This window comes from Aquila chrysaetos, chromosome 9 (assembly GCF_900496995.4).
Source record: "Aquila chrysaetos chrysaetos chromosome 9, bAquChr1.4, whole genome shotgun sequence".
NCBI lineage: Eukaryota > Metazoa > Chordata > Aves > Accipitriformes > Accipitridae > Aquila > Aquila chrysaetos.
This window is the reverse complement of record NC_044012.1, coordinates 31,946,317-31,972,724: the sequence shown is the minus strand read 5'-3', so window position 1 is coordinate 31,972,724 and position 26,408 is coordinate 31,946,317. Positions and strand designations below refer to the sequence as shown.

At 40.7% G+C, this 26,408-nt stretch overlaps 1 protein-coding gene across 4 annotated transcripts in view; it reads right to left on the bottom strand.

Annotated features, from left to right (window-relative positions):
- Positions 1-9,850: 9,850 nt before the first annotated feature.
- ATP2A2 (ATPase sarcoplasmic/endoplasmic reticulum Ca2+ transporting 2) overlaps positions 9,851-26,408 on the bottom strand; it is a 48,152-nt gene continuing 31,594 nt past the window's right edge. Inside the window, exons 10-22 of one of the 4 annotated variants that reach the window (XR_005933112.1) lie at positions 24,323-24,425; positions 23,778-23,909; positions 23,564-23,686; positions 23,161-23,379; positions 21,556-21,891; positions 21,084-21,304; positions 19,820-20,022; positions 18,437-18,522; positions 17,908-18,041; positions 16,723-16,840; positions 15,027-16,605; positions 10,926-10,966; positions 9,851-10,130 (exon numbers count right to left, since the gene is read on the bottom strand). Coding sequence is in view for 2 of the 4 variants with exons in the window: in XM_030026726.2 (XP_029882586.1) it covers positions 10,953-10,966; positions 16,485-16,605; positions 16,723-16,840; positions 17,908-18,041; positions 18,437-18,522; positions 19,820-20,022; positions 21,084-21,304; positions 21,556-21,891; positions 23,161-23,379; positions 23,564-23,686; positions 23,778-23,909; positions 24,323-24,425 (1,810 nt within the window). In the remaining 2 variants the exon portion in view is untranslated. Of the gene's footprint in view, positions 10,967-15,026; positions 16,606-16,722; positions 16,841-17,907; positions 18,042-18,436; positions 18,523-19,819; positions 20,023-21,083; positions 21,305-21,555; positions 21,892-23,160; positions 23,380-23,563; positions 23,687-23,777; positions 23,910-24,322; positions 24,426-26,408 lie in introns of all 4 variants that reach the window. The other 3 variants (XM_030026726.2, XR_003925168.2, XM_030026725.2) reach the window with 3 other exon arrangements.

The following is a 26,408-nucleotide window of genomic DNA, read 5'->3' as shown; positions in this document are numbered from 1 at the left end:
TTTGATTCCTTTTGTATTTATTCTGTTACCACAGGTATGCTGCAGCACACAGAATTTTTTTACAAAGCTAAAAAATAGTTTTGAGTATCAGTTGGAGGAAAAATGGCTATTTGATACAAATACATGACATGGAAAACAAGCTTCCCCCTAGTTGCAGGTGTATAATGCAGATAAGGGTAGAATATCTTTCCTTCTGTGATGTGCATTATATCATTTAGAAAAATGCACAACAAAAAGAATAGGCAGATTACTTCTATTATAGTCTATTTTGGAAATATTTCAGTATGTCACATCTTAGAAAGGAGAAGTCTAATAGTTTATCCATTTGAAAAAAGAAAACAGCTGGGTATCTCTTCCCTCTGGAATTTTGTGGGCTTTAGACTTTCCAAAATATCAAATTGAATTACAGTTATTTGAAGACTTTATGGGAAGAACAGAAAAGCATGTGGTGCCGTCTTCGTGATTGAATGGGCATAAGCTATTACTGCTTTTTCATTAAACAAATACACCAAGTGGCTGTATTTCAGTAAGAGCAAACATTTTGTTAATTGCATTCTGGCGGATGAGAGGCCTGATCCTGTTCTTCTCTTGTGAAGAATCTGTTTGTACCATTGCTGTGTGGTGCAGTGAATAGATTTCAGCTCATTGCACGCCTTTCAGAACAGAAGGAAATATACATGTACAAGCAAATTCAAAGCGTCTTTTTTGTAAAAAAAACTGCTTTGTTTTCTCCTCACACTCGAGCATTCATCGGCTTGTATTCTGCATCTGAAAGTTGGGTAGCTTCATTAGCTTCCTAGTTGTATTCCAAACCTCTGTTGTGGATGAAAGAATGGAGTTCTGGATGTTATTAAACTAATGAAAGGACACATTTAATTTTGATGAGAGAAGTGTGTGAGGTATGTGATGTATATTTTGCAAGCTGCTCACGCATTTTATTCTAATGATTCCTTTAAATGGGTCGTTAATCACAGATGAAAACCACTGGCCTTACGCATTTCTCTGAAACATTTGCATCGAATAGGAAATCGGAGAACCACAGTTTTACTAAAACCATTCTGTAGTATGTTTGTAGATAATCTGATAATCTTTCCTTTTAGAACAGAAGGGAAACTAAAACTACCTCTAGATGAGTGTGCTGTAAAGAATACACTAGCGCGCTTATGTGCGGCTTTGGCAAACCAAGTCTAGGTATGCTTAAGAACACCTAAAGGTAGCTGTCAAAACAGAGTTGTTTCCTCGCTGCTTTGTTTCTCTGAGAACTTGGCTCCTTATTGAAAGTGAAAAGTTCAGTTGGATCCTGCAAATAATCCCTCTGTAAGTACCTGATGTATTGGGGTTATAGAACTTGTGTATAGTCTTTGCTAATATTTGTACAGTAAGCAAGTGAGGAACTTTAAGATGCCATACATGTCGAGTGCGTTTGAGATTATATAGATAAATTTAGCACAAGCTTCAGAATTCTAGAGGGATTCTTCTTGCCTATTAATGAGCCTTCATTAGTGCTCTAATTTTAGAATGTGATCTCTGTTTTTGCTGAGGTCTTGTACTCTCAGTTACTGGCATTCTAGTTCAGGGAATATAACAATTAGCCCATAATAAGCAGCTGACCTCATTCCATCCCTTAATCATGTGCTGTGCACCTTAGAAGAAATGATCATAAAGCCAAAAACTGAAGTTCAGACTGTGTCAAAACCATGATGGAAGCTCCCCAAAGTGAAGCAGTTTGTAGGTGAGGCAAGAAAGCTGTTGCCATCCAGTTGTATTGTACAGCGGTTGTGTGTCTGCAAGTGCTAGTCTCTGGGGCTGGGTAAAGATAAGAGTGCCCATGGTTGCTTGAAATCCTTGAATTTAAATCACAGATGTCGTTAGTAAGTTTTAATTTTTTCCTACTTTGTGATAAGAAAGACACACAAGTGATGCAAAGGGACAGAATTTCTTTAAACCCTACATAGACTTGGGTAAGGGCTGAAAGAATTTACTGGAGTCTAAAAGCAGCACACATTCATGATGTGGCTAGGAATTATCTAAATAATGCACGGTCTGTAGCAAGCGATTTGCTCACACTTTATTCTGTAACGTGCTGATAACACCTGAAATACTGAAAATCAGAATTAGAAATACTGCCAGATCTTGGGAACTGAAGAATTGTGAAGTAGAGATAATAGAAGGAACTGAGGACTGCTGGCCAATATAAATGTTTTCTGTCTAACTGAGGTGCTTTTTCCTTTTCTGTTACTGCTGATTATAGAGTTGTTTTTTTTTATTAACTAGGACTTTTTTTTTTTTTTTTTTTCCCCCTCATTCAATAACTGTCTTCCTCATTAGGCCTGTTTTTGTGTGGTGATTCTTCCCTCCTTGCTTTTCAGGAGCTCAGTGATGTGGAAACTGATCCATCCAGGGCAGAAGCAGGGAGTATTTCTTATTCAGCAAACCTTATTTTCCTCACTTAGATCTCAGCTGTAAGGAAATCTCAAAGGCTGTGTCTGCCATTGTAATTTCAAGTTACACAAATACAATCTAACCAAATATCTTTACAAAAAAAAAAAAAAAAGATCTAATTCAGTGCAGTTTCCAGGGGTCTTAAATTTAGTGACCTTAGGTGGGCTTAAACTCAGTATAAACCTGTGATTTCAAACTAAATAGCCTTTGACAGGCCTTAAAGTAGCATATTCTATCTAGGTAATGTGTATTCAGTACTGCCCATCAGTACATTGATAAAACTTTATGTAGTACCCAGCAAAACACAAGTACATTGCAGTTGATTTTGCTGTAGTTTCTTCATCGAAAGGATCTGGTGTGGGTCTAAAAAATGATTCCCCTACCTGTTATGTTCCTGTACTGCCAGGGTGACAGTTTGAAAAGTAATCCTGTGAACTGATACCTGAACCTACCTCAGAAATACTCCCACTCCTCTCCCATCCTTCTTTTCCTTTTTAACTCTGCAAACCTTTTTGCTGCTTTTTTCTACTATATTTTAAAATCCTTTATCTGTTCACTTCATAGCCCTGCAAAAGGTTGGTTGGTTTAAGCATGTTGAGGAGGAGAGGGCAAGAACTGTAAAGCTGTTGTTGGATTGCTGGAGCCCTGGCCTAAGGCCTCTGTGGTAATTAATGTCTTTGTGTCGGTGCAGTAACCAGATCTCGGAGGGAAGGGTAACAGGGCGGGAGAAATGCTGGCCTGGAAAGGGGAAGAACGGGGCTACTGCTGCAATTCCTGCTGCGTTCCTAGGACTGGCAGGCTCATTAAGATGTCATTTGGACGCTGGCCAAGAGGAGGCAGGGAGATGCCCAGGGCTGGGTGTTTGGATGAAAAAAAAAATTATTCTGGTGCAAACACAGCTTGGGGAAGAGTGTTACATTGAAGTGCCCTGTGTGAAAGCTTTAATTTATATTTTAAGTCAAGCCCTTTGGCTAGTCCATGTCTATCACTGTTGATGACAACAACAAAATAGAATAATCTATGTTTTCACTTACTGTCTTGAGCCTTGTGCTTGTGTAGGTTGTGTAGTGCTGGGTATGGAATGTGCAGGGGAAGCCTCTGCTGCGGTGGGTCACCGATGGATGTTTAAACTGTAAAAGCCTCCATTTCAAATAGCTTCCCCAGAGAGGCCAAGGACTTGGTAAGTTTGGAGATCAGATTCCTTTTCCTCCTTTCTCTTTATCATCCCATCAAAACACCGATGCATGCTAATAGAGTGATGGTTTGGGGGTCTAACAAGAGCAGTACAGCTCCTGACTTAGGTTAAAAGAGATTAAATTTTCTACGTCTGGCCTTTCACAGACGGTACCGTTTCTTAAAGGACAGCGGATGCCATCTACTGAGCTGCCTGCCCTGGGGCATGTCCTGTCTGCAGTGTGTTTGACCGTGGCGTGGCAGGGGATACTGACCTTGCATTCTGAACGTTTGCCTGTGAACCCTTCAGCTATCTTTTTTTCAGCTGTCAGCTGTGCGTTCCAGAGCACTGTGAGCCTTGCCTAGAGGACAAAGGGGAGAAAAAAAATCCCATGTCCTGAGACTTGGACTTGATATAAATTTCTTAAATATTTACAGGGAACAAAAAGTCCAATTACATCAAAGTGGCTGGACGGGCAGGCAGCAGCAGCAGCAGCACACTGCTTAGCTAATGGGGGTTCAGTGATTTGGAACATATCCCGGTTGGGCTCCCTGGGCTGGGAGAGTTTAATGGTTGGCAGAAGTGAGGTACTTACATTGGCAGTTGATCCAAGAACTTGGGTTGATCTGGAAGCACAAAAGGGCTTGTTCCTGAGCCGGAGAGGCGGCGTGTTGCCCCATGCTTTGCTATAAAGGCTGTTAAGATGCCAGCTCTTTCCCTGAACTGTTTAACTCTTTAAAAATTCCCTGAATTTTTGTTGTTCCTGCTTTTTTCCTAACTTTTAGTGTATAATATATTGTGTTATTCCTTAACATGCAGTACGGTTTGATGAGTTGAAGGTGGTAACTTGGCTTCATCCTCTTGGAATACTAAATAGTTTTCCAGGAAACTTAAGCGTGATGACATCAGCAGAGCAAGAACAGCAATCTGTGGATACGCATCTTCCTCAGACTGGTCTGTGTAAGCTGCTGTCCATATGGGTCTTGAGATGAATGTTTGTTGGGAAGCCAGTAAAAAGCTGTGATCTATGACCGAGGAGCTGCTTTTTTCTTGTAAAACTTGACAGGGTCCTGGTTAGCCAGCGACAGAGCGGAAAGGCAGCGTAACCACTGTTTCTGGTTTTCCTACTGAGGTCTGTAGTGAAAGTGAGATGGGAAGAATGTTTGTATGGATTGAATTGTCTCTGTCGATCTGGTAGTCCCATGTGGCCTGGAGTGCAGGTATCTGTTTAACTAACACTGGGAAAGTTTGGTATTACTCTGAAAAAAAAAAGAATTCTTTTATTAGCCTAAGTTCTAGCTGGCCTGGGTAGCTACTGGATTCTCGTGTTGCTTCTGGCTGTTACAAGAGGAGGAACAGGGTATGGAGACAGACTTCAACCTTTCCTCAGCTTGCCAGGATGGCTTTTAATAGGTAGGAAAGGAGGTGGTGACTCCAGCGAACTTTCGTGTGTGTTCTATGGAGGATAATGTCATGCTGAAACTCGGCCAATTAGATAAGGCTGGAGGTCAAGTGTTTGCTCCCCTTATGGAAATATTGGGCTCTGAGAAGTTTTAAGGACCTTCTACCCAGTAACGCTCCAGCCCTGGAAATATTTGAGTTTTTGCAAAAGGGGTTTAACCCCTCCTGTGTTGTGCTTTGATTTCTGCTTTTGTACCTGCCACCTCTATTGCCTGAAAAGGGTGATTAGGAAACAGATGGGTTTCATCTCCTTTTGCACTGTGATTTACCATCCATGCCATGAATTCAGAGGCTTTACGTGGTGGAAAGAACATCAATCATCTGGCCTGAAATAGGTGTAGAGACGGATACAACTTCCTACAGGGATTCCTTGGGTCAGACACCAAGCTGCTGGGCGTGCAGCCATGGCATGAAGGGAAGCATTGCCTATCGCAGGCAGAACTTGGCCGTTCCTCTCGCCTGCCCTGAGGGGAGGGGAAAGCCTACGGCCCGTTCCTAACCCCAGCCTAGTCCCAGTGCCAATCCAGTAAGCATTGCCTTTCCACTGGGCTGTTAGCGACAAGTAAAAGAGGAACTGAGTAGCTTGGTGGGATGCTGCCAGTGGAGCTTTCACCAAGATGGAAGTGTCTTGGTAAAGACTTCAAAGACCAACGCCTGCTGTGCAGCTGGTGAAGGGAGCTCTTAATCCCATTAGGCTTTAAGATCAGAGCATCAGCAGCTCCTTTTTGTGAAAGGTTGGGTGTTGTCAGTCTTTCAAAGTACATCTGTTGGATAAAAGCCTTTCTGGTTTAGGTAGAGACCTCCCTAATGAGCACGTGGAACCTGATTAAGGTGTAGGGAAGAGCTAAACGCTGAGCTGGTCCTACCATTGCAGCTCTGAGTAGATGCAGAAAAGCGACTTCAGGAGTTAGACCAATTTCCAAGAAGAAGAGAGAAGTATCCTGGGAAGTCTGTGTGCTCCAGGGTCAGCGTCAACTTGAGAAAGGAATTCAGGACTTCAGTTTTAGGTGCTTCAACACCTTTATTTGCTCTGTCCTTCAACCTAGACTAAAGGAACGAGTGCCTGGTTTCCCACTGCGGTAGCCAGCCACCGGCAGCAGTAGCCTTTCTCTGGTTTAGTTATATGTGCTGATATAGATCTGGTGCTGTGCAGCACACACATTCATTCTTCAGGCTCGTTTTGGCATGTCACATACAGCTTTTTGCTGTTTTATTGTGGAATCTGGTTGACACAATGCTGGGATGTAGGCAAAAATGTCAGCAGTGCTGCTCAGGGAGGTTCTGTAACTCTGGGAGGCAGAGGACTTGTTAAAGCAGGTTCTGGGTGCTTTGGAAACTTGGCCTTGGTTTCTGACAGGCCACCTGCAGTTTGCATGCCTTGTCTGAAGGAGTGGAGATCAAGTCGATGCTATAGTGATTTCCTTCTGGTTTTTTTTTTTTGTTTGTTTTTGTTTTTTTTTTAATCTATGAGAGGCTTGGGAGCTGTGAGCAGGAGCAGCGTGGAGTTTGGAAAGCAGCCCATCATGAGTCCGTACTCTCCGGTTGAGGCTGAAATTTCCAGCACCTGACGGCTGGTTTGTGAGCATGCATGAGTGGCTGTGGCTTGGGTTCTTGTGCTGTCAGTTCACCGAAGGTATAAAGCCCCTTGGTGGGATGTCCCGAGAAGCTGACAGTGCCCACAAACCAGAGCCTTAGATTTTATAATGGTACAGGATTTGGTATCCATAACTTATAGCCCGAGGTGACCTGTGTCGACAGCAAAGTGGCCGCTGTAAAACAGGACTGGAACTGCTGATTGCAGCATGGTGAGGTGATGAGTATTTGGCAGGAATCCCTGGGAAGCTGAAGAGCTCCACCTTGAATCGTTGTTGGCATGGCAGCCCCCCCCCCCCCCCCCCCTCCGAGTCAGCCTGGCTATGGACGGTGAGGTTGTTCTTCCAGGAAGGGAAAGGACACACATCTGATGAGTTAAGGGGTGGTGGGAGCTTTTCTGCCCATGGTTTGCCTGCTGCAGGTCAGTCTCGTATCTAAACTGAAGGTCCATGTTCATGCTTAAGTCACGGCTAAGGGCAGCGACAAGAGAAACTTCTTTTCAGTCACGACTTCTGTTTGGGGTGTCCTGCCTTGCTGCATGCGGGGCAGCAGCAAGCGCAAGATAAAAACGCTCGGTGTTTTGCAATCACAGTACACTGGAGCTGCGTGACTTGGTTACGAAGGCATGAGCTGGTTGCAGCTTGATTGTTGTTAGCCGCTGATGTTATCTTACCCCAGCAGTAAAGCAGTGCTCCTTGCCTGCCTCTGTAGGAAAAATTGACTCTGCCACCTGCATAAATAGCAGTGGGTTTGTAGCAGCCTGGGCTTATCAGCTTTTGGGCATTTGTTGTTTCTGAACTTTATTTCAACTGATCTCTGCCTCAAAGAGAGGATGAATGGGACACATGAAGCAGTTTTTGGAGGCTGACCACCATTCAGAGTCACGGGGACTGTCTGCAGGGACGTGGACAATCTCTTTGGGCTGAGCGACGTGCGACGGGCAGCTCACACCACGTTGTGTTGAAAAGTCCCTGTCTCTCAGCTGCTTTCCTCAGGCTCCTGAACCTACATGTGTAAAATCGGCCTAGAAGCCCTTTCCTTTGCCATGCCTGAAGAGCCAGACTTTTTACCTCTTCTCTTAATGTTGCTGATGTCAGCAAAATCCTGTGTCTGGCTTATGTGCAAGCTGGCACTGCCCCAAAAGCACTAATTCAAATGCAAGTGTCTAGGTGCTCCCATCATACTGCATGTTCCCTGCTAGGTGCTCCAGGAGGGGGAAAGGGGATAACCCTTCTAAATTCAGTTCCCACTGTCTCTATTTAAAGAAATGGCAGGGACTTGACCTGATTAGGCAAATAGCCTCAGCCTGCTAAACTGATGTCCAAAGGCTTCTCCGCACTTCCACATGGTTAAATTGTTGGGATGAAATATTTTAGGAGCGCTCTTCAGGTGCTCAGAGCTCTGCCGACTGAGCAGAGGGTGGATTGCTGGTCTTCTGTAGTTCTGTGGCTTTTTCCCATCTGAGGTTGCGAAGAAAATTTGCCATCTCCTCCCCCAGAGGCTCCTCTCATTTCTCACCCACCCTCCTGGGTGTGGATGTCAGTTCCAATCGTACACAAATTCACCTTAATGTAAAAACAGGGCTATTTTCTCCCCTCTGTATTTACCGTTTGATGTAATATGTCTGTAAAGCCCAATAACTTGAGCTACGGGGAACTGTTTCCTTGCTCTGTGGCTGTCAGTGGGCTCATCCATGCGCCACTTTAGAGCCAGGGGTTTGCAGTGAGAGGAGGAGGGGAAGATGAAGCTGTTTATCTCAGCATCTCTTACCACATACTCTTGCACTCGAGTACCTAGCAACCCACTGAGCATCACGTTTTCTTCATATGGCTGTACTCCAAAGTGCTGCTTGCAGTTCATTTGGGTGACTTGTTATGAGTTAAGCTTGCAGATCATAATTTAAAGAAATGTTTAAAAATAAGTTATGAGCTTGGGCTTCGCTCACCAGCAAGGCGCTGTCTGAATGCAGAGATGCTGAAACCATCCATGGAATGTAACTTGCTGTAACAGCAGCACAGACTGGGAGCGAGAGCCATTTTCTGAATAATGACTTCGTATCATCACTAGTCTTTACATCTGGTACCAGTGCTGGTGAAAGAATTTCTGCAAGTTGAAAAAAGGGGCAGCAGATCAGCTGGGCAGCAGGAGTAACTTTCACACAGATGTGTTAGTACAACACAGGCAAGTGCAGGGCTGAGAAACTAGACTTGATCTGCCTTCTGCTGAGAAAGTGAGCCTCACTTTTCCTCTCATTGCTTCCTAATTGAAGCAAGGCTAGAGGCTATGACAAGGGAAGAGGTGCTAATGGGGCAGTTTTTCCCACTGTTTTCTGGACAAATGACTAATAATTTAGCTCAGGTGTCCGTGTAAGCATTAATGAGACACCTGCCGCTGCCTTTGGGTGTACTGTCTGCAGTGGACCAGCTGGGAACGTTTGCTGGTGACAGGGCTGTTGGTGTGTGCTGAAGACAGGCTATAAATAAGACAGCAGGAAGAGCTGCAGCTGTAGATAACAGCCGAGTGCTGAACTTGGTTCTGACAGCCCCAGCCCAGAGGTTAGGAGCAGAGCTCAGCTCGCTTCCAACACTACCATAGTAGGAAGCAGCCACAAGCACTTCAGCCCTATGTATTAATGCATCCTCCACCATGCTATAGTTCACTGAACAATGGAATTCAACCCCAGCATTTTTAAACCTCACAGGGTTGTGTTTGAAGGCTCTCCAACACGTCACCTCATTTGGATAACGCTTTGCTAGCAGTGTGCTGGTATCACACGCTGGAGCTTGAGAGGCATTACATTTAATTTAAAACACATTACTGAAGCTGGCTGAAGTTGAGAGGCTCCCCTTCCTCTTACTCCAAACAAAACTTAGTTTATGGGCTTTGGAGCAGAGTGTTACAGGACACTTAGAAAATCCAGCTTTTGCCCTTGGGGTGCTTTAGTCTTGCTGAAGACCTAACACTGAGCCTGCGCTCCGAGCTTGTCACATGAGCTGCACTGCTGCAGAATAGCCATGGTTTGGGGAATGGAGTAAGCCATAACAGACAGAAGCACTGCCAGCAGGCTACTTGTGGTGTGTGCTGTGTAGTTCTTCCTTTTGCCTATGGACAGGGGAAGAGACTAGCAACTACTTCAGGTTGGGGCAATTTAGAAAATAGAAAAGGACAAAAATAGAGATGTAGTTGGGAAAGAAATGTTTATTTTAAGTTTCTCAGAGGGATTTTACAAACAATGGAGCATTTTAAAAAAATTGAGTGATCAAAGTACTTGACAGTGTCCCTTACACACACACACACAAGCCCCTGGACAGAGGAAATCACACCAGCGAGGAGGTCAATACTGCCGGAAGAGCAGCTGGCATCTGCATAGTTCTAGGAGGAAAGATTGCAATGGTGTTGGTGCTAGTAAGTGTCATCCTGGCATTACTATAAGAGAGCGCTGAAGTATGTACGCATGTACCTGCAGAAAACAAAGTGCATAAAATAACACGCAAAGTATGTATTGTAGAATAAATTTATTTACCTGATACAAATGAAACTAGGTGTGATGCTTCTTACTGTCAGCATGTAAATAGACAATTGATCTTATTTACAACTTCTAAAGGTCATACATGCAGTTGTGGTAACTGGCTAAGTCAGTTGTTGCTTTTTAGATAAATGCATCACAATATTTTGTATTGCACCAACATCTGTCTTACTGCCTTAGATTTAAATAAGTTACATTACAGTGCAAAAGAGGTTGATTTGCACACAAGATAAAAAATCCAAAGTTAGGAACTGGAGGCTTATGGTTTAACATTCATCTGTAATCTTTTCAATTAATGTTATAAATAGGATAGCATTGTACATAAGCTGTTCTAGAGTAGTATGTTTGGATGATACAATACAGAGAAAGATTTGTCTACAACCAAAGGCATGCATTATTTTGATATTGTACATTGTATAAACTTGACATTTTACATACAGAAATATGGAAAATTGGCTGACAGCTCCGCAATTCTTGTTCAAGGATAAACAAACTCTTCTCCATGCAGCACAGAAACCAAACTTCTCTGGAGAGAGTTTCCAATTCGGTAAGCTATATTGCACATTTGTACATCTGTATAATGAAGTCCTAATGGTACCACACATTTCTTCCACAGAGAACACAATGAGTTTTGTTTTAGGGAAAGCAAAGAATCTTTACACATGATACATGCAGAAGTTTTGGTAGATGTGTTGCTAAAAACACATGCACGCAACAAAACAACCTTACATTTCTGCAAAATTGTTTAGGAAGCGATTACTCCAGTATTGCTGAAAAGGAAAGAAAGAAAAGGCATCAGTTAATGAAAGGATGAATGCTAAGTATCATTATACAAGCAAGACTAAGATCAACAGTGGCAGAAGAAAGAAAGTTAAGTTTGGTAACTGGCTGCTCTGTCATTGAAGGGACACTCTCAGGTTACTTTGTTCTTAAAGCCCAGAACCCTCTGGATTATGGCTCAGCTCTTCTGAATGCAGCAGAGCTCTCTGTATCATCAGCAAAGCCAGCACTTCCTACAGAAGACTGCAGCAAAAAATTCAGACATGTTTAGATAGCTTTTGCCTTTCTCTGCCTGACTAGTGGCAATAAGACAAGTCTCACTTATTTGTAATTTTTACTTTCAAGTTCCATACTACACAGTTTGAGCTCAAGTTTTTAAGAACTGTAGGGGCGTTTTTCTAATCAAGGCATTATATTACAAGTTTGGCCCCAAAGTGACCTAACAATGTCCCTTTTCCAAGTTATGCAGCTTATTCTGGGAAGCAGTAGGAAAGCTTTGAAGAAGTCATTAAACTACACAGATTAATGCATAGGCAAAGGGTAGAGTACAACGTAATAAAGCTCCTACTGTACTTTACCCCTAAAATACAGCAAAAGGTTAGCCTTGCATCTAGGAGAGAAGAACAGTGTACTCTCATTCCCTAGAACTTGATGGTGGCTCTTCAAAACACCGCTTCAACACTATAAAATTTAGGCTCTCCTGCTAAGATTTGAAAATGCATATTAATGTAATTAAGGATGTAATTAGCAGAGATTAGGGAAACAGTTAATGGTTAGAAGTGCAAAAAAGTAAACAAGACAGGTGCAAGAGACAGACAACTTTGTATCAGTTTTACCTCCCTTCATCTCAGCAAATTCAACCATCTTTAAGCTGTTTACCACATATATTCTGTGCATCAGCTGTGTTCTTGGAACAGTGACAGAGGACTGCTGTACTGCATTTTATCATCAGATTAAAACCTCATTTTCTTACGATTAGCCTTCTCCAACATAGCCTCCCTACAAACATAAGCCTCATAGCATTTTGACAGACTGGCATATGTTTTTCTGCAGCCTCTTTCAGACTTATTTATTTGCAATAATAGTTTGGGAAACCAAGTATGAACTATTTTTATTGCTTGGATGCCAGCAAAAAGGAGCAGCTCGTTGTGTAGCTCTCAACAGTACTTTGAATCACTCTGATTTGAAAGCAGAGAAGGCCTGAGGCACTATGAAGATAAAAGCCCCTGTCTAAATATTTGACATATGACTGCAGCTGCCTGACCATTCTTTGCTCGGATTTGGACCAGGCTACAGAACACTGAATTCAGGAGGAGCTGCTCTCATACCAAACCCCACTGGTTTCCCAGCATAAGCCAATATCCTCCCTGCTGTTCCTAGCATAAGGTAGCATCAATCACATGATTGATACTAGTCTTACATACCTCTTGCACTAGAAAATAAGTTGATATGTGAGGACACTAAAAAAATCTAGAAAACAGTGGAGATGAAAAAGCTCAGTGAGATGAGAGCAAAGGGAAACAAAAAGTATGAAGTTATTTTCTAAAAATGGGGTGGGAGATAAAGCCTGGGTAACTGAGTTATTTCTGCTTAAATAAGTGCTTCCATTTATATATTCACAGGGCTAACACATTAAAATAGGAGTTACCTAGTTCTATCCTCAGATGACCCTAGTACAGTGAGGAGGCTGGAGAGGAAATATGTCAGGAACAAAGAAATTAAGCGAGAGTTTCAACTTCGACATCTTGGCAAGTAAGTCTATTCTAAATTGAAAAGTCCTCTCTTCTTGGCGTCCCTAGATGAGAGGACTGACAGCTAAAGAATGGCAGGATCTACACAATTAAGTATAATAATTTTGGTTCACGTTTTCTTGCAGTGCGTTACTAACTTTGCACTGTATTTCCATAGTTTCTATAATTGAAAAGCCAAGCCATCAGTTGCCTTATGCTATTCTAATGTCAGAAGTGCACTCAAGCAACTATCCACAGCCTACTCAACTGAGAAAGGTTAAGACCAGATCCACAGCACTCCAGCTCAAAGATCACAAGGAAGCTTGCAACAGACAGCGATTTCAGGGTAGGATGCTTCACTGCCTAGGAGGAAGCTCATGGTAAGTCTTAACATTTGGCCAGTCCAGACCCCACAAGGCTGGTATTTACCAGGTAGTGGCAGGACTTGGAAAACAGAAGTACTGAAAGCATAGCAACAGCTGCCATTGAACCTGAGATAAGTAAGTGCTCATCTTAGGGAACCCTATTGCTCCATTTCTACAGGAAAATTTAGACAGCAAGACTGGGACAAATAGAAGAAGAACAGGGTAGATTAAGATGCCTGGGCTCTTTAGGAACACCTTCTAAAACCTGACTGTTCCCATAACCTCAGGAGCCTGTAGGGATGAATGCCACTCCATTTAGCCACCAGTCATCCAGCTTTCAAAGGCAAACTGCAAGGAACACAAGGCCCTAATGCAAGTGCCCCCGAGACATGCGATGCAAGTGAGCTCCCAGATGTCAGTAAGGAAATCCATGACACAAGCAGTAAGATTTATCTTCAACGCAGACAGAGATCCAACAAAGAATTTGTTGAAGACTGAATTCTACTCATCACCACTCATTTTCCCCTTCAGCTTCTTAAAGACAGGGAAAAAGGGGGTGTATAGCAGGATTATTTGGCATAATAGACAGGAATAGGACTGTACAAGAAGCAGAATTGTTCATGGCGACAGTCAGATACATGGCTTTAAAAAGCCCACCAACATGGTGCTCTGGAGGTTCACACAGAACCAGTGTTCAAAGATTCAGTGGCATTCCTGCCCTGGAAAAAGTTTGTCCATTATGTTGGGACCACATACAACTAACTTGCTAGTATTTGTTTCCAACTTGTACATATTTTGATCTCAAGGAATCCTGACTCAAATGACCTATTAGTTTCCTGTTTCAAGAAACAGGGACAAGTCTCATATTGCTCATTTATTATTGATACACTAAGTGGCCAGTGCTGGCCATTGATTTTGTGGTATGCAAAACCTTAGTCTGGCAAAGACAAGTTCTTCCACACTAAAGAGAGCATTCAACAGTATTTAAATGCTTACAGTTTGGCAACACATGTACTACATCATCAGGTCCACCTCCCCTACCTGAGTCACTTCAGCATCAACTTAAACAAGTCAAAGTCTATATAAACAGTGGGTATTCACAATGCAGTGGAATTTCAGATAGGGTCTGTGTATTTTGAGGTTAGCATCTGTATTAGAAAGCTTGATATCTAGAGAATTATCTGTGTTCACTGGATTCCAGCTGGCACCAACACAACATAGCTTTTAACTATCATCTTCCTCCATGAGGAATCAGAAAGCTGTTTGAATTTGGTTACTAAAGCAGATTGAGCCAGCACAAGATAACACAGCACCTGCTACTCTACAAAGACATAATGACCCCAGTACAATTTTCAAAGACTATCCTGTTAAGCTGAGACTGTTCTTTTGTCTTTTCATATGACCATTGTACAAAGTGTTTCCGCTTACTGGAAACAATAAGCTGTTGTTGCAAAGAGGAGCGCCAGCACTTTGAGCACTGCAGATATCAGAGACCAGGGGAAGGGTGGTCAGCTCCGAGAGGCATCCCCTATTTCAGGGCAGGAAAAAGCTTTGGAGTAAACCAGCACCTGACCACAAGTACCAGAGTGTTTTGGACACTAAACATTCATGTGAACAGCTGTCACTGTCTTAAGTTACAGTTTTGTCCAATTTTATCTCAAACTTAAGACCAAAAGCTTTAAGATCTTGGGGCACTAAGGCTCCTGGGTGCTATAAAACAAGACCTAAAATACACTAAACCAAAAGCAAGTGCTTTGCCTTTGGAATCAGTAATTTGAGCTTCAGACCACAAAACAAAGAGTCTAAAGTGGTGATAATAATGTAGCACAGCAGAGTTTGACAAAACACAGCATGGGAATGAAGGAAATTACTATTTATTCTTCAACATGTATACAGCATATGCTATTTTACAGCAAGTCACCACTGGCATGGTGAAATGGAAGAAAAATACTCACTTTAGTCGATGAAAGTTGGAAGGCATTGGAGAAAAACACCACAGTTAGGACTGTTAATGACTTACACATTGTTGATACAGGACTGAATTTGAAAACATGCTTTAACATTTACTGTAATAATGAAGGTGGTTAGTGCCACATTAAAATAAAAATAGTTCTATACAATATGTTCAATTTGGTCATGTGCTATTTACAGATTTTACAAAAAACACACACGAGCTTGTTACTTCAAGTCAGGCTAACAACAGGCCAGCAGAGTAACTCCATGTACACAACTCTGATTATTAGTGCCCTAAGTGTAGGAAATCCAAGTTCTAACTATGCAGTGCAAGTTATTTTTCCAGGTCTCATTACAAGGTTTGATCTTAAAGCGGAGGAGGGGGGGGGGGGGGGGGGGGCAGGGTGGGGAAGAAAAAAAGAAAGGGTCTGACACATGTAAATAAGGTATTAAAACCCAACTTAAACCCTCTTTTGGAATTAAAACAGATTGTGTTTGTTAAAAAGGCTTGGTTTAGATTTAAGTAGACAGAAGTAGCCCTCCCTATCCCTGCCTAATGGGCAACACTGGCAAAATAAGGTCTGTTACAGTAAAATACAATAGACACTTAAATAAATAATCTTAAAAAAAAAACAACCCTATGTGTGTTGAAAGTATGGAAGAACCCCAGCAGGCTGCACCTGGAATGATATTTTCTGCATGAGCAAGATTAGGCATACCTCATACAGAAACTGGTGTAAACAAGGACAGTCAAGAACCGAGAGTGAGGAACAGGAAGAGGGGAATCCAAGAAGAAATCCTGACTGAGGTAGCAGTACTCTCTACCCAGTGCAGAAAGTTCTGCTTATGAATAAAACCTGACTTTATGACATATTAAGTTTGGATGATCATGCAGAAGACAAACAGTTACATGCTTTTTTAGTTTTAGACGACACACATTCATTCCCTAAAATCTGCTGCCAATTTAGTCTGATAGTGTCCGCTGGCTCAAAAAAAAAATTTACTTTTTTTACATGATGAATAGACTATTGAACAGAACACTGTACATGCTTTTCATCTACAAAAAAATATTTGCATAAAATAGTGTTAGTTCTCTGTACATGTCAATGGACACTTTAACTGTGTATAAAAGAGGAATATATTGCCCCCACTGAAGTCAGAAAAAGCAAAAAACCAAAATCTAGATTATGAAACCTCCATCACCGGCAAATATGTTCATGTGAAAATTCAGCAGAAATAGACAGTTGCTCTAAACAATAAAAAAATTAAGTTAAACTTTTTCTTTTAATGTAAAACATGTCACCATGTCAGTCAAGACCAGAACATATCACTAAAGTTAGTGTCTGTGCTGTAAAGCCAGATAACCAAGGGCATAGTAATGAACACAAACGGCCAGGAAACTCCTTCGGTGCATGCTGACAAAGAACATGGTTTGGTGGCAGGCCGCACACTATCTTTACCAGGTTCCAGGTAGTTACGGGCCACATATTTAAGTGTTTCATCCAGCAGAATGACAGGTAGTGAGATTTTCAATACCATCAGCCATTGCGTCACATTCAAAGGTGTGATCTGGAAGATAATCTGAAAGAAAAGCCAAGCGTTACATCTTTTCTCCCCCTCCATCCCTTGCCTTAAGCTCCAGATAAGTTTTTGCTCTATCTCCAAGTTCAGGGATGGGTATAAGATACATGGACTTACTGGCAGCGGTTCCACATAAAGGATAAGGAAGTGGAGTGACATGGACAAGCAAATAGCGCCCACCAGCCAGATATTTTCCCATGGGGGCATCCTCATCAAGGACTGATTTTCTGATAGACTGCAACAGAAACATGGTACACATGTGTACATAAGGCATCAACAGAAAATTCAGTACATCAGAAAACTAGCTGGAAAGAAAAGCAGCATGCCAAGTCACAATTATCCCAGTCATTAAGGAAAGAAATAGATAAACCATATCTTGGTATCTGTGTTGCAACTTTAAACTACCATGGAAGTCTGCTTAGCAAAGCAGTCACAGTTCAGCCTCACATTTATTTTTTTAAAGCTTTTGTGTGTTCTGCTCATTGTTGATCTAGTCTACCTTTTTCACTAAGACCCTGACATCCTCTCCATGGGAGGGGTAAGGCAAAGATGGGCATGGCAGCGTAAGACAGAATCCTTCCCAGTCTACTGTATGCCAGGGGACCTAGTGCATCCACTTCTTCTGAAGTTCACTTAAAGACTGGATATACAGAGGGTCAAGTACTTGCACCTTCTTAATGCTTATTCTTTAATTCTGCTCTTCAGATTCAAGCTGCATTTAGGCTATGCTGCAGAAGAGGCTGAGATCCAGAACATCAGATGTAGAGCAATACCTTACTATGTAGGACTACCACAGTACACTTGTATTTAAAGTTTATTTGTTTTTAAATTAACTGACCTCTAAGCTATTTGAAGAAAAATACCCTTGACATTGTGCTATTTAGTGGTTTCCATTTATAATCTAATATTAATTGGCTAAACCCACACTCCCTTAGGGCAAGAAAAACTATTTTCCATATCTTCAGCATTCTTATTTTAGTTCTCCTTGGTATCACTTTATACCAACATAGGAGGGATAATCTGATTGATTAAGCTTAGATTAGAAATAATGGAAAATATTTCAGTTGCTCATGCTTAGTACAATACCAGAGTGAATTGGCAGACTTAAAAATATACCTTATGATAACAGATCTCAAATGTTATCTAAGAGAGTAATTTTGTTCGCACTACCAGGATTCAGAAAGGAAGTATGACTCATTCTTCATCAGTTGAGCTGTCCATACACTAAGAATCAAATTGCACAAAAAGTAGGATTTTGGATAAGCTAGCAGAAGCTTTGCTTTCCTATTTGGATATACAAACCTGTTGAGAGCATTGCACATCTCTATGGTGACAAGTACAGAAAGAGCCATTGTCATTGGATATGGAGACTCAAAAACCACACAGTCGACACCAGAGAAGTCTGGATTGTCCTCTTTGCACTGCAGAAAATGGCTCTAGAACAGAACAATGTGAACTCACTTTTCACAGCTTGTTAACTTTTACAATGTAAAACAGGCAATTATGAAATAAGCAGCAAGTACTACAAAACCAAAACTTTCTAGTACGACTCCTATAAGCACTGGTTTTAAACTTCTGCCAGCTTTAGAAAAATTCCCATTAGTCTTTTACTTACAAGACAACAATTAGTCCTTTAAACTGTTTAGAAGGTCAGGTATTCCACCTTTGAGCTTTATTATTAAGACTAAGTATGATGAATTTTTACAGTAATAAGTCTGAAAACATCTCATTACATAAATTTCTGTAACCTACTGTTTTTCTACAGTTAAGTAACTATGAAAGAAGCATGTACCTCCCCTCTCCCCCCAAAGATATTAAACTGAGCAAATACCAGCTGATAAAAGGTAACTCTTGGACCACCATCAGCAGCAATAAACCACCACGCAGCAGCACCCACTGTGGCAGCGCCAACATAACCTTAAAGAAAACAAAGTGCTTTTTTCAGTGTTGTGAACTGCATGCAAGATCTCACTTGCCACACTTGAACTTCTACCTCAAAACTTCCAGTAGTGTAAAAAAATATTGTAATTCATCTATCTCCTATGCAATAAATCTGCTCCACCAGTTGTAACTTAAATAACCATTAAATACTGTACTGTTGGACAGATTCTATTATCTGCTTATGGAAGCTGACAGCTAGAATTTAAGGTAAACAAGGGTATCACTTGGAGTAATCAACCTGCAATTTTTCTTTTTTCCTCCCAGAACCCAATGTGTCTGTACTTACATTTACTAATACTGAGGTTTACTCACTTCAAGATCTATGAAGTCAGTTAGGAAAATTAAGATGACAATTTCTGGCATGAAGACAGTGTACAGTAAGTACCCACATAGATACTTGTTCTAGCTTTACAGTACTATAGCTATATTTAAGGTTTAAATCTATGTTCATCGATTTAATAAATTGATACTCCTTTATTTTCCCCAATTATAGCCAGGCCAGCAAACCTGTTGTGTTGTTCTACTTGAGCACAAAAATGCTAGGTTAGATACATGACAGTAGCCATTTTCAGATTTAGAAGTAGTTCTACATACAACCTCAACAGCTAATGCAGGTGCGCATTCACTAATGGCTGGTCTTGGCTCTTCACTCCCAATCCCACAACATGCTCATCTTCCTAAGGCTGACAGTTATTGCATGGACAAGCTGAAGTCTGCTGTCTCAACGCTTTGAGCTAAAAAGTATTTCAGCCTGGAATGAGGCAAATGGGAAAAGGCAAGTAGGTGGCTTCTTGAGAACAGAGGTCAGACTCAGCCCTAAGTTCATCTATTCCTGAAGGTCTTCTCTCTTTTGAGGACTGTAACACCATCCACCATCAGACAATTTTGAAGGTCTAATCCACTACAGCAGTTATAAAATTTCTAAGGGTTTCCTAGTTGTCAAAATCAAAAGATTCTGATGAAGTGGTGAATGTCACACTGATGTTATATAACTAGGGCTTTTGATGCCTCAGTTGCTACCAATGGAAAAAAACCAAAATAAATCATAACTTTACTGTTCCTATCATGGCACTGTCTGCAAACGTGCCAAGCAAAAGTGTGAATCTCAAAACAAAACAAAGGAAGAATACCAGTTCCACAGAATATCTATTGCTAGCTTTCAAGATTTCAGCATACAAGGAGATGAGACAAACTGCTTTCAAGCAGATCTCAAAAAAATAAAAAATTACCTGCCTAAGTTTACTTAAAAAAAAAAAAAGCTATTACTACTTACATCCAATAGCTAGGTAACGGAAGAAGAGCCATCCACTGATCAGTGGCTCTTTAGGGTTGCGTGGTGGCTTATTCATGATATCAAGATCAGGAGGATTAAATCCCAGAGCAGTAGCAGGGAGACCATCCGTCACAAGGTTTACCCATAACAGCTGGACAGGAATGAGAGCTTCAGGAAAACCCAGGGCAGCAGTCAAGAAGATACTATAAAAAAACCCACCAATTATAAGCTTATTCTTGTGCATGTAAATGAGTCCTTTTAACGCTTAAGCCTAAGCCTGTAGCATCACTTCTGTTCTCTCATACAGAGTTATCCATTTAATATCACAAGCTGAATATTCACATTCAGAAAACTGAAAACATACACAGGAGCAAACACTTCTAACCACTGGCATATAAGTTTTGAAGCATTATCTTCTTCTGGCAACTTCAGGAATTGAACAGTTTCTGCTTTAGCCTTGTTTTTTTCCCTGCTCTACTTGTCTGTATAGGTAAATATATACATACGTGCATAAAGGCTTGCAAGCCACTTCCTAGAAGACACTAGAGCTTTTGCAGACATAATAGCATTTTAACTCAAATGACTAAGCTTCATTTAGCTAGATTACTGCTAGTCCCTGCAAAAATTTAATGAGCATGTAACTTTCATGGCTCCAAGCCTGGGTGAATAAACAGAACAGAAACAGGGTCTGCATCAAGAGCCATATGAAGGACAGCTTTAAAGTTTACAAGAAACAAGGCAAGACAATTGCTGCATCACATTCCACTCTGGGAGAAAGTATGCTTTGATATAAGTAACTGTTAGGAGATCAATATTTACATTCTGGTACCAGAAATGCATTCTGTGGCCTTGGGTCACCATTCCTTCCAAAGACACAGAAGACACATTCTTCTGTAACTTGACGTTAAACGACATCTCAGTTATATATGTGACTAAGTTATCTGAAATACCAGATCCTGTAATATTTGATTAAGGTTTTTATTTTCCTATTCTAGAGAATTATTCCAATCAGAAGTAACTGAAAAGCATTTAGCCACCTACTGAGCTAGAACATTATATGCAATGCAATGTGAATCTTTTGTGGTATGCTAAAATTCTCCAGTAAAGACTAGGCTAGAAGTGTGCAGACTTCCGCACAATCACAATGATCAATTACCTAGAGAACCTGTTTCTCTGGTTTTAGTGAGAAATACTAGAATTAAATGAATAACAGAAGATTCATCATCACTATGCTAGTTCAAAGAAACAAACATTTTAAACCTACCAAACAACTTCTCCAACATTGGAGGAGATCAAGTAACGGATGAACTGTTTCATGTTGTTATAAATTGCACGTCCTTCTTCCACAGCAGCTACAATAGTTGAGAAATTGTCATCTGCTAAAACCATTTCAGAAGCAGTTTTAGCCACTGCAGTACCAGAACCCATAGCAATTCCAATTTCTGCTTTCTTCAATGCAGGGGCATCATTGACACCATCACCAGTCTAAAACAAGTAGAAAAAAAAAAAAAAAAAAAAAAAGTGGGTACTTAAATATAGGATCAGAAAGGAATTTTGCACTGGGTGTGGTTTGGGATCTTTAAAAATCACTTAAATGCAGAACTATTCTGAGGCTTTGAGTTCAGGGAAACATGGAAGCAGGTATTTTCCAGAACAAGGTATTAGTCTGAAAAGGCATCATTGGGGTTTAAACACAGTGGACGCCTTTCAAACCAAGTAAAAGTTCAATTACTTACCATAGCTGTAATCTCATCAAAAGACTGCAGAAACTCAACAATTTTAGATTTGTGGGAAGGCTCTACACGAGCAAAGCAACGGGCATGGTGGCAAGCATCTCTTTGGGCAGCAAGTGAGAGTTCATCAAATTCACGACCAGTAAAGGCTTTTGTAGAAACATCTTCATCTTCCACAAAGATACCGATGCGACGGCAAATAGCTACTGCTGTGCCTTTATTATCACCAGTAATCATAATAACTCTAATACCAGCTTGTTTGCACAGCTTTATAGATGAAGCTACTTCAATTCTTGGGGGATCCAGCATACCCACACAGCCAACAAAGGTCAAGTTGGTCTGAAACAAGACAGCACCAAGTTTTAGTGCAAGATCCTATAGATTTCTCATCTGACGTTAGTGAAACAATCATTTTGCTTGCATGCTAAATATCTCTCAGCACAGTGACATTTGTTTTTACTCCTTGTCCACAATATTATGTGGTTCTACATTGAGCAATTAAGACAGAGGCCTATGTCATCCTACCATTTGGTCAAACCCAGCGTATTATTAACAATATACTTGCTCTTCTGTCAGTTGTTTTTTTTTCCCCTGAAAGGGTTACTTCAGAGAGGTTATCTGTTTCACCATACTAAGTCTTCACAGAACTTTAGCTCTGACACTGAATTCAGACAGCTGGAGAAGAACTGAGAAGTCACAAATCTACATGCACACTAGCAAGTAAGAGGAGGTAAGTAAGAATTTCATGCTTTTGGAATCAATGCTACACGGTAACATCTACATGATGAGCATATGGGAGGACACAGTTAATTCTCAAAGCATGACCACACTCTGAAATGGGATCCTGCCTTTCCAAACATATCTTGCTACAAATGCACTCGTTTTATTAGTTAAAATGTGCTCTGGTTGTCAGCCTTGCAAATTCAACCTGCAAGCAGTCAAGTCTCTCTTTTTTGTAATCAGTGCCAGAAGCACAGAGCACAAGCCAAAAACTCTCATACAACTGTTGTCGTTCCCCCCTACCCTAAATCCCAGATACAGATTTCACTGGAAAATTACAGAGTAGCTAAGATGATAATCATGGACTGAGCTTTTGCAGCTGACAGCATGGAGGCAGGGAAGTGAACTTGAGTCTTAGAGCACAGAATGGCAGGTATGTTTCATCACAAAATCCCCAAAGAGGTCTTGCAGTTGAGCAATTTCAAACTGAAAATCATTAAAGCTGAAACCACAATGCAATTTTTGGAATATTTTTCAGAGTCAGTGTCTGAGAACAGTTTAAGGTGTTATGATCCTGAGGACCTTAAGTACTTATGTAAAATAATACAATTCGCAGCTAGCTGTAACTGGTTTCTTCTTATACTTTTAGCCAAGCAGCAGCATCTATACCAGCCATCAAGAACACAGTTTCTTCAAAGACACAAACAGTCTCTTCTTAAACTGAACATTCCCTCCACACGTGGCTAACTATTGCGTCTGACATCAAAAACACCCAGGAAGAACAAGTTCTCAGACATAACTTCCTCAAGAAATAATCAAACATAAGGAGTCACCATTCTCCAGTTTGGGAGAGAAAGAAGCATTAAAAGGATATTTTACTAAACTTACCTCATAGTTAATGAAATTTGAGGAGTCCTCAAGATTCATTTCCTCTTTTCTGGGTGGATTGTCGTGGGTTGCCAGAGCCAAGCAACGCAATGTATCTCTACCAGTTCCCCATTCTCTAATTACAGACATTATTTTCTGTTTAATTCCTGAGGTTAATGGTATTTTAGCATTTCCAACACGGACATGTGTACATCTGTCAATTACACCTTCAGGAGCACCCTGCAGAGGCAAAAAAAACCCCAAACATAGTTTAGCTTAATAAACCCTTTCCATTACAACATTTGATCAAATTCCAAAGTCCTTCCTTCAACTTCAAGCTGCAGTTAGTTGAGCCATAGTTTTTTAGTGTTGTGCTACCTTTACAGCTGTTCCACAGCTACACTTTCTCAAGGGAGGAACTGACCTTAACAAACATCTTACTCATGGATGTGCGGCTTGGTTTGTTTGGTGTACAATAGACAGACATAGACTTCCTGTCTCTTGAGAATTCCAGAGTGAATTCTTTCTTCATGAGTTGTTTTATCACCTTATAAAAAAATGACAGTACAAAAATGCATTTAAATAATACATACTACAAAACTCACTCCCCAATGAATTCCAGATAAAAGAGTACTGACCGAGTTGCAAGCATTTGCACGTTCAATTCTAGAAAGTCCTTTCAAGTCTGTGTCAAATACATTCATCTTTTCAACCAGACAGGTAAGTGCCGTTTCTGTGGCTTCACCAACTTTTTCATATACTCCCTTAGCCTTTAGTTAACACAAAGCAAACAAAAACACAAGACTTACTATGGCTTACAAAACAAGCAAACCTGTTTTTAAAAAGCAGCTTTGCAGAGCAGAGAAGGATGTCAGCACTTTACCATCAAGCATTTAAGTCATTATGAGATGCAGCAACCTTAAGAAGGAGAGCCAAAGCAAGAAAGTAGCAGTGCATGCTACGCACCAGGAGATCTCCAAGTTCCAGATTACACTTGCTGCTTGGCTTTAGTTTTCTCAGTGTTCAACAAACAAGTCACTCCCAGAATTAATACTTAAGAGGACCTAAATACTCTTCCCCCTTGACTTAGAAGGGGATTTACCACTGAAAGGAATTACCATAGAGAGATCAGAGCAAACATCCTCATTCTCACACTCCCCTCTGTTCTAGGATATGTACTTACTTCATTGTAATCCAAAGAGGAATCATTACAGAGCGCGCAGATCGTTGCAAGTTCCACAAGGCCATCATACTGGCTACATTTAATAAGTTTGTCATCTTTATGCCTTTCCAAAGAAAGAAAAGGGGGAGATTTAAGTTAGTTATTTAGTATTAGCATCTCACCTTTTCACCTTCTTTAATCCCTTTACTCTATTTCCATATAGTACAATGCTTGTTAGCTATGGACTTGGAACTACAGAACCAGAAATTGTTGAGAAGAGCAGGTTTGATAAAGGTCAGTTCTGAAATTTAGATCAGAGTCATGAACAGAATGACATGATTGTCAATGAAATCACTACCTGAATTACAAAACCTTATTTCCTCCAGTGCTAGTCACATAGCAACGTAGAAGAGAAGAGCTCAGTGAAGAGGCATATGAAAGCAGTATTAGAGTATGTGCAGGACTTGGAGGGGAGTTCCAAGTAGGAAGGCATGTTGTTGGATACCTTAGGAGTTTAGCTTCCTTAGCCTTACTGCACATTCTGCAAATTTACTGCCATGCATGAAATACATGCACTGGTCAAGCATAAAAGCAGATTTGGCTTCCTTAATTTCTTAAAAATTAATCTGTACTATATGTGAACCTCCTAAACCAATGAAAAGCTAAGTCATTTCACAATATGAATTCCACTAGAAAAGAAACACTTTTTTTCTGGTAGTCTTATACACTTAATGATGAATATTTGAAGTCTCTAGAAAGAAGGAAGGTACATTTTCCTCAAGTAATGCACCATTTAGATATCACAAAAAAAGAAGCACCTTCTTTGCTTTCACATTTGGAAATAGATAATAAATGAATTCATTTTCTGGAACATTAGCATACTTCTAGAGTAAGCATAAAACAAGCAAGACAGTGTTCAATACTGTTATTTCCCCCCCTACCAAAATTAGCAACACATAGCTCATATACAACATCTTTCATTAAAGCTCTCAAGGAGGGAAAAAAGATCTGGTGGTAGAAAGACGTGGATCACTACTCCGTAAGAATTCGTAACAGACTATGACATGTCTGATTATGTAAGCTTTTGTTCAGTCTCTTGTAGTACCACAAACAAATTCCAGTGTTGTGTAACACAGCATGTGAACAAAATGCATCTTAAGAAAACAAGTATGCTTTTAAACTTTCGTTTTGCATATAATTCTACAGCCATAAGCAGTGGCTTTAAACTCTCAACTCCTTAAACATCCCAGCAGCTCTCAGTTTGTCACCTCATCTATCACAGCTAATGCTTCCTCTTATCACCTGTTCTGAACTTGAAGGAAACTAGCATATTTGAATATCCATAACTTGTTATACCAGGTTTGTTCTGTTTGGTTGGTTGGTTTTTTTCCCTCTTGTCTGTGTGCTCCTTAACAATTTCTGAAGAATGGCAAGTGCACATGGAGTCTAAGTTGCTGGGGTCAGTTCTGGATAAAGTTTTTTTTTTTCTTGAAACTTCAGGCTTTCCAATTAGCTAAAGATGAACTCATCTGAAGGTCAAATGCAATCTGCTAGCTTTTGCTGCAGTTCTTAATTATTGTTAAGTTTTATGCTCTCAGTTTGCAAGTAAGCATGCACACTGCATGTGCTGAGACCTGACAAAACTACTCCAAACTGTTCAACAATCTCTTAACATCCCTGGGAAATCAGTCAGTATGACATTTTAGTTTTTCAGTAAGAAATATTTGTAATTTTATATTCTGAATGCATCTTAAGGAAAGTTATGTATCAAATAATTTAAGAGTAAGTGAAAAATTATTGATTTATTGAAAAAATGCTTAATGGTTATGAAATACAGTAGACTGCCTATACAGCTGTGGAAGACAACAGTACCCAAAGTTAAGTACAACAAAGAAACATCTGTCAGGAATGGTTCATATCTAGAGCAGGTCCTGCTTTGGGTAGTGCAATGGACTAGACTGCCTCCTCAGGAGCCCATAAAACTGTTTTCAGCGACAGTTTGCAATCCAAGGTGAAGTCAGTCACCTTACTTAAAATCCTTACAAAGCCACTGATTTAAAAAGCAGAAATAAATCAGCCCTCAAGGTTAGAGAATTTAGCTATTTGT